At 37.9% G+C, this 12,054-nt stretch overlaps 1 protein-coding gene across 5 annotated transcripts in view; it reads left to right on the forward strand.

Moving 5' to 3' along the window:
* PHACTR2 (phosphatase and actin regulator 2) overlaps positions 1-10,960 on the forward strand; it is a 230,408-nt gene extending 219,448 nt beyond the window's left edge. For all 5 annotated transcript variants that reach the window (XM_049653001.1, XM_049653003.1, XM_049653005.1 and 2 more), the window contains one exon: positions 836-10,960. In XM_049653001.1, coding sequence (XP_049508958.1) covers positions 836-851 — 16 coding nt within the window. In that variant the 3' untranslated portion in view covers positions 852-10,960. The remainder of the gene's footprint in view (positions 1-835) is intronic.
* Positions 10,961-12,054: the final 1,094 nt, after the last annotated feature.

Raw genomic sequence — 12,054 nt, forward strand, 5'->3', positions numbered from 1 at the left:
TGGGAAACGAAGGGAGAGGATTGCAATATTAGAGAACATAGCATGTGCACAAAAGCACAGGGCTCCAAAAACACAAGGAGGTTCAGGAACTCACATGGAAGGATGTGAAACCAGCTAACTAGCTAGCTAGCATGCCATTAAAACAGCACTAGCAAAAGATGGGGACACTTTAGTAGACTCAAAGACCGTCAGTCGAAGCAAGACTTGGTGACTGATGGGATATGGAGGGTGAAGAAGAGAAATGAGTTGCAAATCTGAGGGTCTTAGACTAAAAATCTTTTAAAAGGTAGATTGTTTAACAAGATGGAACGTGCCAAGGCAGATTTATAAGAAAAGACCATTTGTATAGTTGTGGATATGTTCAGTGGAACATTTGGGTGGAAATGCCTGTCAGGTATTCGGAAATTCAGGGTAAGAAAGTAGATTTGGTGTCTTCAGTGGGAGGTGATGAGATGCTGAAGATAATGAAACAGTGACTATTTGTTGATGGTTTCCTTCTATAACTAAGAACCAGGTGTAATCAAATCCTGTATGAAACATCCCACTCAGCTCAGTACAGCTCACAGCATGATGCTTAAGATTTGCTATGTTTTGTATACTGATTGCTCTGTATCCTCGATGATATAACCAGAAAATTTTATAGAGGGGCTGTCTCTGCTTTCCAGCCTAACATTTGTAACAGTGTTCTGTTATGCCAGTAATTTATAACAGTAATTCCATTGGGAGATGTCTAGAGCTCCCTTTAATATAAACATTGCTGTACCTTATTCGGTTTACCAACTACAGAGTGCATTTCTATACCATAGACTCACAGAGTTTCTGTTTCTTCTGTCAGGTTTCACCGTCCATAAAGAAGTGTGAGACTCTGGAAACATAGACTGGTCATCTTTGGGGGAAGCCTCTCTTCCTGAAAACCTGATATTGCACTGGGATTTGAATGTGTGTGTTTCCGTTTAATTGGGGAAGGAAGTGTATGGAAAGTGCTCCCCACCTATACAGCCCAGATAGGGCCAACAAGCAAAGGGACAGGTGCAGTGACTCTGCTGTCCAGCATGTGTATTGATGGTAAGCAACACCATGGTTACACCAGTTATTCTCCATCAGGAGTTTTAATCAAGGAAGATGAGCAGAAGACAATCGCTGGGTCCTTGTTACCAGAAAGCCAAATTGTAGAGTGTGGGTTAAAGAGAAATGGGGACTGGAATTGCTGGGCACTGGAAAGGGGTAGGGGTTGAAAATCAGAAAAGAAGAGAAATATTTCATTATGTTAATGAAGAAAAGAAAAAAAAATCAAGGCCTAAATATTTTTGAAGTAGGCTTTTGGTAGCTGAGAACTTATTAAGGGATTTTGGAATCTAATCACCCAATGTGGATTCCTTAAAGACCGGATCCTAGAAGAATATTCCCGTTTCACCGTTATGTTGGTGCAGTATAGTACCATTATTTTATGTTGTGCCAGTGAATCCAATTGCCAGAAATAAGTCCGAGTGTTTTCATGCATCTTTTTCTTAAATGCAAGAGACGTTTATTGACTCTTAACAAGCATGCCTGCCCAAATTTTGTTGCATGTTTCAAGTAACATAGCTATATACACACTTTTTATTTTTTTATACTCCTTATCTCATGTACCAGACTTCTACAAGGATAACAGGACTGGGAATAAAGTCAGATGAACGTGACCCTATAAATCTGTAGGAAGCTCTAGAAATAAATCTTTTGGTCTTTCCCTAGCTTGATTATCTTCAAAGTGAAAGCAACTATGCTTGATCTAAGGAAGATAATATTGACAATCACAACACCTTTTTCAAAAAAAAAAAAAATCTGAATCCAAAGTTAAAACTTAAATGCAAGTGTTCTGCCAGCAGTTAGGTCTGAGTGGGGATGGAAAGGACTACTCATTTTCAAGGCTGCATTAGGTTGGATTGCTGCTATTAAAAAAATTAAGTACATGGATCAAAAAAATACTCACCCAAAGGCTTAAAAGAACACAGGGAATTTCCGCTAAGTGGCAAGTGAGGAGAACCTCATTTTATATTTTAAGAGTCTGCAGATTACATCCGTAAATATAGCATTGACTTTCAGTGCAAAAGAATCAGTGAGCTTAAAGTTTGGAAGTCATGGAAGGTTTCTCTGGGAGTCTACACTCAGTATTGAGACACCCTCATTTGCCATCTTGCCGTTTTTCATGGAGTCACAGGCACAGCATGGCTTCTGCTCCCAAACACATATGATCAGATGTAAATACCCCTTGCATTTAATTGTTCTTTCATGATTGTTTTGTGCTCCTTGTATTAAAAACGCATGAGACATATAATAACAAGACAGGACATGGTAGACTTGTATTTTATTCTCAGCGCTCAGGCTAGAATTTTCTGAAATGTTTCTGGTTCATAATATGGAAGACTGTAATTTGCAATTTCAACCAAAATAGCAAACATTTAATCTGGGGGATAAGTTTGGATCCTGTCGTTCATTTGTATTTTACAGAACCACTTGAAATTGAATGATTTTGCTTACGAATAAAAACTTTTAGCCCCAGTTGGCCTATTACAAAAAGCTGGGACCATTTTATAACCAAGAAAAGAAGCTGCCCTTCTTGCTGCACTCAGCTGTGTGCACGAAAAAACCCAGATTCTTCACTGTTGTCGTTTTAGTACTAGTACAAGATGAACTTTTGCTTTTGAAGAAAAAAAAATTTCTGCATGCCCAAGTGTTTTTTCTTTCTGGCTGAAAGGTTTGCCCATGTCACAGTGGGCTCGATCCAGCCATGGGCATTAAGTTAGTGCTGATTCTTGCCCAAGTCCTCCCTTTCCTTATAATATTACGAGATGATCACTTTTGTGTCTTGGGAAAAAGTCCAAGGAATGTAATGTTATTTTAATTTTCTAATCTTTAAATATTACCTTAATTCCTAGTCACAAGGCCTCTATAAAATGCTAAATATAAGACATTTATCACTGTTTTGGCACTCGAGATACAGGTCATGGCAAGTCTCTATTTGATTGATAAAAGGAACAATTTTTTTCCCCATTCGTGGTGCCTGTGATGCAGTTTTTTAATAATCTACAATGAGATGCACCCAGTTCAAAAATGACACTCTGGTCCTTCAGTCTACTGTCTCGCTAGTATGATAGGTCAGATTTATGAACTACTCATACTTTTTCTTCGTACCGATTGACACATTTAGAGAAAAGTTTACAAGTTAGAGAGAAATGAAAAAGCCAAAAATACTAGCACCGCTAGTCTAATATTTAAGAACCACCAATTATGTCATGAGAATGATTCTTTAAATAAAAAGCTGTGGAAACAATCGAAGGGTTATGAACTAACCTATATTTTGCAGAATAAGGTTCTATATTAATAGCTAATTTGAGGAGACGGAAACACTGCATATTCACCTGGCAGCCCATCCAGAGGTCTCTTGTCTGGAAGACCCAAAAGAATGCAAAGTTGTGGACCACCCTATGCCCAATGCCAGCATTTCTGCTGTCCAACCAATAAGCTGCGATTCTATGAAGAAAATAAATATGTGCATGAATTGGGCTGTTGTAACACAAACCAGGCTGTTCCCTACTTAACGTGAGACATTAGGCTGACATAGAGGAAATGAGTTTTCCTGAGTCCCCAGGATATGATTAGGGAAGCAAACAAACCCATATCCAGGAAGATCCCAGGCAGGAAAGAACAAGACAGACTGTAAAACACAAAGGGGCCATCTCAGTCTTTTGAAAAATCAAGCAAAAGAGCATTAACATTAAGGTTGTAAGAAGATGCCATGGGCTTTATCAGCTTCTCCATGGTCTGACACAATTAGTCCTCTGGTGATCAGCATGCATTTAAAGCAGCCCTGCCTGATAATTCCCTGTGTATGTGAAATGTCTTGCATTTTTTTATGTTTGATATGATTTACCTTTATGTTAATTCCTTAAATTATTTAAACCAAATCTACAATATTCAGAGGAACATTTTGGGTATCTGAATAGCTGTTCTAAGTGGAAGAAAAAGCAAACTCATCCATCTTCTCTGATTTACCCAGAAAAGCAGACTTTCTGGTTTCATTTTCATCTCCTTTATTAGCATAATGATTGTAGTCACTTATCTTTCTCTAACGTTAGTAAATATATTTCTGTTAGAAACTTCTGAAATGTAAGTGGAAATCTATTTAAGACAGTAAAGGAATTGAATGCACCCTTGAAAGTCATCAAATATTGAAAATGAGAGATAATTTCTTAAAACCTGTAATTTGGGTTTCACACCCTGCAGTTAATTCAGTGCTGCATTGGTACTTTGAAAAAATACAGTAACTTACACTTAAAAGAGAAAACAGTCTGCATTAACGCTGCGTATCCTGATACGTACCACGTTTTAACATGTAACAGGCGTTGTGTTTATACCCAATAGTCAGAGACAGCTTGCAAAAATGATACCGTATTCACAATAGAAGACAGCTTTGCCTACCACATAGTTGTAGGTGCACATTTAAAGAGTGAAAATGCTCTTTTCCTCCTTTCTTGCTCAAAAATTTCTTCAGTTTATTATTCTTTAAGTGGTCCCACAGTACATTAAACATAGTGAGAAGCCTTCCTCAAAAATAGGTGAGATGGAAGAAATATACGATTATGTCATTTTCATCAATATGGTAGCTAAAGCATTTCTAAATTCCAGCCATATTATTACCCCTAACCTTACTAGTGAAAGTATATGATTTGTGACAGGAATTAATTTCTTCACATCATTGGAGTATGTTGTGAGCCGTAAGGAGCCGCTAGGATGCAATTTATTTGCAGAGTTGTCCCTTGGCCTTTTGAAATGGGTTATGTTCCACTATTGAGTATTTGCTGTCTTCTTATTGGCAGGATATATCACACTGTTTTGCTTGGCAAAGCAGAATGAACTTCTGGAACTGAAATATGTCCTAGAGAGGAATGCCATGGCAAAAGTCATCATCAAATTAATAGGACCATTTTTCTGAGAGAAAACTTATCTTTGGGTAGTTCAAATTCAGATTTCCAAGAGCTTGGCAGTGACCAAAGGCTGGTGGGGACAAAGGTAGAATACTCCCAAACCATTCTCACTTTCACTTTCCTTTTACTTTTGGTAATAATTAAGCATAAGCTTTATATGAAAATGGGAATCACCATAACATTTCTAGAAACCAATGGAAGCATAGCTCATAACGTCATTTCAAATTAACAAATCCCGTATACATTCTGCAAGATTTCTGGCATAAAATAAAATAAAATAAAATAAAGAATCCTGTGGCAGCTATTCTCACCAAAAACCAACCCTACCGGCGAGGGTCATTTTTAGCAATGCTAGGATTTACCGTACAAAAAATGTCATCCAGCTTGTCACATTGCTCATGCAAGGTGCCCCTATGTGCAGAGCACTGTTGATCAGTGTTTCTCAGTGAGGGTGCCTTTGACATTTGGAGCTGGGCAATTCTTTGTTTACAGAAATGTTCCCCACGTTGCAAGACGTTTAGTATCCTAAGCCCCTGCTAACTAAATGCCAGTAGCATGCCCAGTCACTGTAAAACCAAAAGTCAGAAGCCCTCCCCAGTGTTCAAATGCCCACCTAAGGCCGTACCACCTCCCGTGAATACCCCTGTCTAGTGCGGTTTGAGGACACACAGGGAAACTACCTATTTCAAAACATCGTCCTGACTGCCTTGCATTACTTTGGGCCCTGAACAGTTTCCTTCCCTTTTACTCTTCAAGGCTTCTGCTCCAGGGAAGCTTTAGTTTGCCAGTTCTTCAGGGAGGAGGTTGTCTGGCAGTCTTGTCAGTTCGAGCGGGCATAGTCACTTGGCTGGTCCCTCTTCTGTTCAGGAGAAATTTCAGATGAAGCCAAGTTTCTTCTCGGTTTTGGTCTCACAGTTTCACTTCAGAACTACACTGCTGATCACAATCTTTGTCAGTGTCATGAGGATTGAATTGTACGGCTTAATACACAACTAACAATCCACGTAAACAAAGCCTGTGGTCCATGAAAATCACCAGTAGATTTCACCTGGTAAGGTACATCCCTTGAGTTACAAAGTAGTCACCTCTTTCCCCTCTTAAAAAAGCATTTAATCTACATGCGAATGCTTGAATTCGCCCTGTATAAATATAGTCATGCAGTTCAATTTTACTAAAATTCTGAAGTATGAAGGAAGCGTGGATTAACTGGATGGCATATGTATTGTTCCTACTTCGATGATGGTCGTACACAAAACAAGATGAATTTTACCTAGGTGAAACATTATTAAACTATGCGAACGATACATAAACATACTTATTCTCTGTCACTTTTTATCACCAAAACTGAGTAGTAAATATGTCCTGAAATAATATGCATGAATGGTGGCTTATAGAATGGAATAATTTAGCCACTAAAATTTTTTTTAATATTAAAATTTCTAAATAATCTTTTTCGAGACAGAGCAACTCAGAGTCGATAAAGGTGATTATATTGTGAAGATTTAGATGGTGCTTAAGAATTCTTAGCTTGTTAAATACCAGTATTTTTTTTTTCTTTTTAAGAATAAATTAAAGGGAGTAAATGAGGCAGAATGCCACTGCACCCTCAGGTCAATTTCATGGTATATATTAAAATGCCAATAATATTTGTGCCACTTGCCAATTTAGGGGACTTTTCCCTTACTGGATGCTTTTATTATAGTTTGACTGTATCATTACATTGCTTCGAGAGCCTTCACAAAGAGATGTCACCATTGCAGTGCTAACTAGCATTTGAAAACAATCCGAATAAATCTAGGGTCAAACCACTTTCCTTACTTAAAATATAGGCACTAATTTTTATTTTTATTTTTTTTAATATTTCTTCTGTGGCTTAGAAATGTGCCAGTGTGTTCCAAACATTCTGCACCAGTTTCACCAGATGTAGTACCTAGCAAAAACCTAACCTGTCATTTTTTTCTGTGTCAATAGTGACCTTCAAATAAAGCACTATATGCATTCTTTTGTTATTTCAAGCTTTGGTTTAAGTGGTTAAGAGTGGTAAGCTGTGATCATCATCAGACTGACTGAATGATTCCTGATTTCCAATGAGTAATCTAATTCTACATATTACACAGGTACAATATCTGTGACTGTAAATAACTGGAACTATACACTGATTAACATGACAGTTTCTCTTTTTGTTGTTGTTGTTCTTGATCTGTACTGTATCATAGTATGTGGGTAGAAATACCTCCAAGTATACACAGATATGTATATGTATTCCACTATTGCAACCTGAAAGACAGACTATGTATTATCTTTTTTTATTCCTTACTGGTGTTTGTGTTATTTAAAAAGCAAAATTATGCTCTCCTTAGTTGTATAATATTATAGGATACTTTGCTGTGCACAATTCCAAGTGCCTTAGAACATTGTTTAGCTTTCTTAAGTATATATAAATGCATATATGTATAAAATTGGGAAAAGTTACCTCAATAAAATCATTGGGAAATCCCCAACTTTAGTTTCTTCCAATTCTATTGTATTGAGATAGTGCTCGGTATTTTTTAATTAAAAGCTCACTGAGTTCTCCCCTGTAAAGCAAGAATAAGGTAGTTCTTCTAATTGTTTATTATTCCAACTGCACCTAATTCAGAGATTTCTGTATGTAAGGTCTTGTGATTTGTACTTTTTATTTAAAATACCTGTCTAAGAATTACTGCGCGAAACAGCAACTTACAGTATATTTTTAAAACTTGCTTTTTTTTTTATATCTGAGGATATTTGATGTTGATGTTTTTATTGACATTATACTGTGTAAAAATAAAAGCTAGTCCCTTTAGAGTTTATAATACAGAAAATAAACAAACTTCCTCATTATGCTTACTATTTAATGTATTATAAGCAAAGAGAGGTTGGCAGCATATTTTGGCCAAAAAAGGAATTGGAATATATTTATCACTTTTTCAACAGTGGTTACAAATTGTAACTTAGCCTCCCTCAACTCTGGGATAAGGGCAAAGGTATGAGAGGAAAGTTGACAAGCAATTTGTGTATCATTATCCTAGATAGAAGATATATAAGAGAAGACTGGGACTAAAAAGATTCTTTAAAATTTTTTTTTAATGTTTGTTTTTGAGAGAGACAGCCATGAGTGAGGAAGGGGCACAGAGAGAGGGAGACACAGAATCCAAAGCAGGCTCCAGGCTCTGAGCTGTCAGCACAGAGCCCGATGTGGGGCTCAAACTCACAAACAGTGAGATCATGACCCGAGCTGAAGTCGGATGTTCAACCGACTGAGCCACCCAGGCGCCCTGGGACTAAAAATTTGTAAAGTAGGTTTGAGAAACTGTCCCTAAGTATGCTATTAAAACTTAGCTATACATCCCCAAGGTAAGTATAATAGTTCAACAAGTACTTCCCATTTTTGCTCACACTAAACTAGAGTCTACATTGAAGCATTAATTTCTAAAACCCAGTAGAGGTAAGAAATAGATAATTTTTTTTTTCATTTTACATAACACCGTGATGGCATCAGATTTATTGTGATTGTCTCTTTGCTGGACTCCAACTCAGACATCTGTATGGAGTGGCTGTCACAATGCTGCTGTCCACATGGAAGCCAAGTCCTTGCTCATTTTATGGCTTTTGAACTCTGCCCTTTAACAGGTGGTCACTAAGAGTAGAACACATGAAACTCTAGAGAAAGGCTAAGAACCTAAAATTTGTGTGAAGGCTTTTTTGCTCTTTTGCCAAAAACAGGGACCATTTCTAGGGTTTTAAGGAGAAAAGCTGTAGATAACTTTCACAATTAGAAAAATATCCTAAGGTGGAGAGAACTTGCATTTCAATGCTTGTTAACTCAAGGATTTGTTCCCGGATGGACTTTTGACCTCAGCTGGCCCAGGTCACTCTGAAATAGGAAGCACTCAACATTTGGAAGAATTTGCCCCTAATTATCAAGTAGGCATACTCAGCAGCTCAACCTTAAGTTATAAGTCATCTTCTCCATTGTCAATTTAAATCTGTTACCTCTTTACGTTCAGCCCCTTGATTACCTCTGAAATCTTGGTCTTTGCCTGAGTCTTCCCCAACCAATCCGTTCTTAATCCTGCTACCACATTATTCTTCCTAAAGGATAGGCCTCATATAATTCCTTCTTAGAACTTTCCAGTGAGTCCCTTCTGCCTACTGAATACCTCCCAGGTGCTTCAAGCTAGCCCTCAACATCTGTGGTTTCACCATAGACCACAGTTCCAGATTATTATTTTATTCCTCACTCGGGCCTAAGTGAATGAAACTCGTTGTTTTCCAAATAAATACATCATGCATTCTTCCAACATCACAACTTTGCTTAATTGCCATTCCCTCGAGCTAGAATTGTCTCCTGTTTATTAACATCCACCCATCCTTCTAGGAAGGGCTCAAATGTCTTCTCCAGCTATTGCATTGTAGTTTCTTTAAAGTGTTCAACACTAGGGGCTCCTGGGTGGCTCAGTCTGTTAAGCATCTGACTTCTGGCTCTGGTGATGATCTCATGGTTCATGGGTTCGATCCCTGTGTTGGGCTCTGTGCTGACAGCTCGGAGCCTGGAGCCTGCTTTAGATTCTATGTCTCCCTCTCTCTCTGCCCCTCATACTCTGTCTGTCTGTCTGTTTCTCTCTCTCAAAAATAAAGGGATGGAAGACTAAAGAGCTTAACAATGGCTAAATTCTGAAGGTCCTTCTAACCTTTCTAAAAGAGTTTGAAATTTATTCTTAAAACGAAGAATTTTAAGCTCAGGGGCAACATCCTCAGATTTGCCCTAATTACGCTGGCCATAATGACAAGACTGGATTGGAGGAGGCAATGTTGGAAGCATGAAGGCCATTACTGTTGCCATAATCTTGACTGGAAGATTATGGTGGCCTCAACCAAGGTTTTAACTAAGGGAATGAAGAGAGAGACATAAATTCAAGGGACAGCTGAAGGGTAAAAGTGATTGTTGCCTGTGGTAAATGAGGGATATGGAAAAGTAAAGACTATACCTATGTTTTCCGCTCGGGCAACTTGGTGGATGATGGTGATGCCATGTGCTGAAATAGAAGGCAGCAAAGGTAAGGTTGTGTGAGTGGGGAGTGTGGGGACAGAGAGCCAGGCCAGGAGAGTGGAGGAGGTATGGAGAGGTGAGGCATTTAATTTTGGACGTGAAATTCAATTTGGATTGTCTGTTGAGACACCCACACGTGGGTAGATGTAAGTATTCAAGTGGATATATGAGTCTAAACGTCAGGAAGAAGGTCTGGCCTACATAGAGGAAGTTGAGAATATTAGCACATGTAACAGAAACTCTGGAAATGAATACACCTCCCTAAAGATAATGTAGCTGAAGACTAAATAAATTAGCACAATGAAATTCAATGAACTCTTTTTTCTTCACCAGACTTTGTCTCCAAGACCATAAAACCATTTCATTTATACATCATCTGAGTGCTTTGGAGAATATATGTATTTTTAATTTTAACTGGGTTTTACTGGTTAGCTTAATTTTAAGTAAAATGGAGTAGTGTTTTATGTACAGGGTTAAGTTGTAAAGCAAATTATATTTGAAAATATATTGTCTCAAATACAATGAACGTACATATATTTCAATAGGTTCACACAGACTATTTTTACTTCAATAGTGAAATATGTGGCTGGTTCTGTAATTCAGCCACAGATGAGGAAGTTAGTTTACATTTAAGTACTATCTTGTGTTAAAAAAAAAAAAAGAAAGAAAGAAAAAGAAAAAACAAGCAAACCTTACCTGAAAAAAACAAACAAACCTTACCTTTAAGCATAAGAATTACACTCAGCACAATGAGATGCTCATAAGCACAGGGAATATAGTAATCGAGGAAATAGTGGTCAGTGTCTCACCCACATTCCCAGTATGAGTTCATTGATGGAAGGCAGGGAGAATCACTCAATAGTAATGATGGTAATCTTATTTCTTTCTCATTTGCTGAAAACATACAGTTAAATTCATAAGTTGAACTCATGGATGATGTAAGTACCCCATATTTTTTCAAAGTTTGTCTCCTGTCTCAATAGTGTCATAGGCACTTAAAGGAGACTAATGATTTGTGAGCTTTTAATAGCCCAAAGCTAGAATGAGCATAACTGAATCATACCAAAGAAAACTCAAAAATCATGTTATAATTAGAAAGGCACAGAAAAAACAAAAAAAAGGATTAATATTTCCAAAGGGTATTCACCAATGAAATGTATGTACTTTCAACTCAAGGAACAGGAGTCAGTAAACATAAAGCCAAGAAATATTATGAGTTTGTGCTGTTAAAAAGGATTTTTAAAAATATACAATTACTGGGGATACAAGCTAGCAAAATAATCTAAGTATGTAATATAAAGGACCTGAAAGGTACTGGGACTTGAGAGAAATCAAAAGAATTAGAACCCAGGGAAGCTGACAAGTTGGGTTAAAAGGCAAGCTGGGAGATTCCCATGATGTGAATCCGATTTGAAGCAAAGCTCATGTTCCCGGACAAATCCCAGGTGCTGGGGGCCCTGATTTCAGGACACGGCCATCCTGAGGCTATCATGAAGTTAGGTGAGTAACTTACACTAACCTGGAAGAGGACAATGCTAACCTTCGCTGAGTGCTGAGCACAGGCCAGGCACAGGCCCCAGAAAACGTGTTTTCTCATTTAATCCAACAACGATTCCTATAAGGTAAGTATTAATAATATTATCCTTCCCGTTTTACGTTCAGGTGAGAAAACAGAAGCCCACTCGCCACCCCAAGTTACACAATAAAAGTGAAACAAACCAGAGTCTAATTTCAGCGAGTATACCAAGCATACTATAGCTGTCATTTAATTTGTGCTTCATTGGAAAATGATGCATTTCCAGAGCAGCACGCACTTCCATTTCTGGTTTTGTGAGGACTTTGCGCCTATCCTTGCCTTTGAGCTATTTCGCAACTTTGTAAGTTGTAGAAAGCTGACGGTAATGTGGAATAATTCTTGGCTCCAGACACATACATAAATTCTGCCCAGTGGAAGTTCAACTGTCTTCCCTAGGTCACTGGGAAAGAAGCCAGTTTTGTCTCCATTTGCACATTCTTCTC

Source organism: Panthera uncia, assembly GCF_023721935.1.
Source record: "Panthera uncia isolate 11264 chromosome B2 unlocalized genomic scaffold, Puncia_PCG_1.0 HiC_scaffold_24, whole genome shotgun sequence".
Classification (NCBI taxonomy): domain Eukaryota; kingdom Metazoa; phylum Chordata; class Mammalia; order Carnivora; family Felidae; genus Panthera; species Panthera uncia.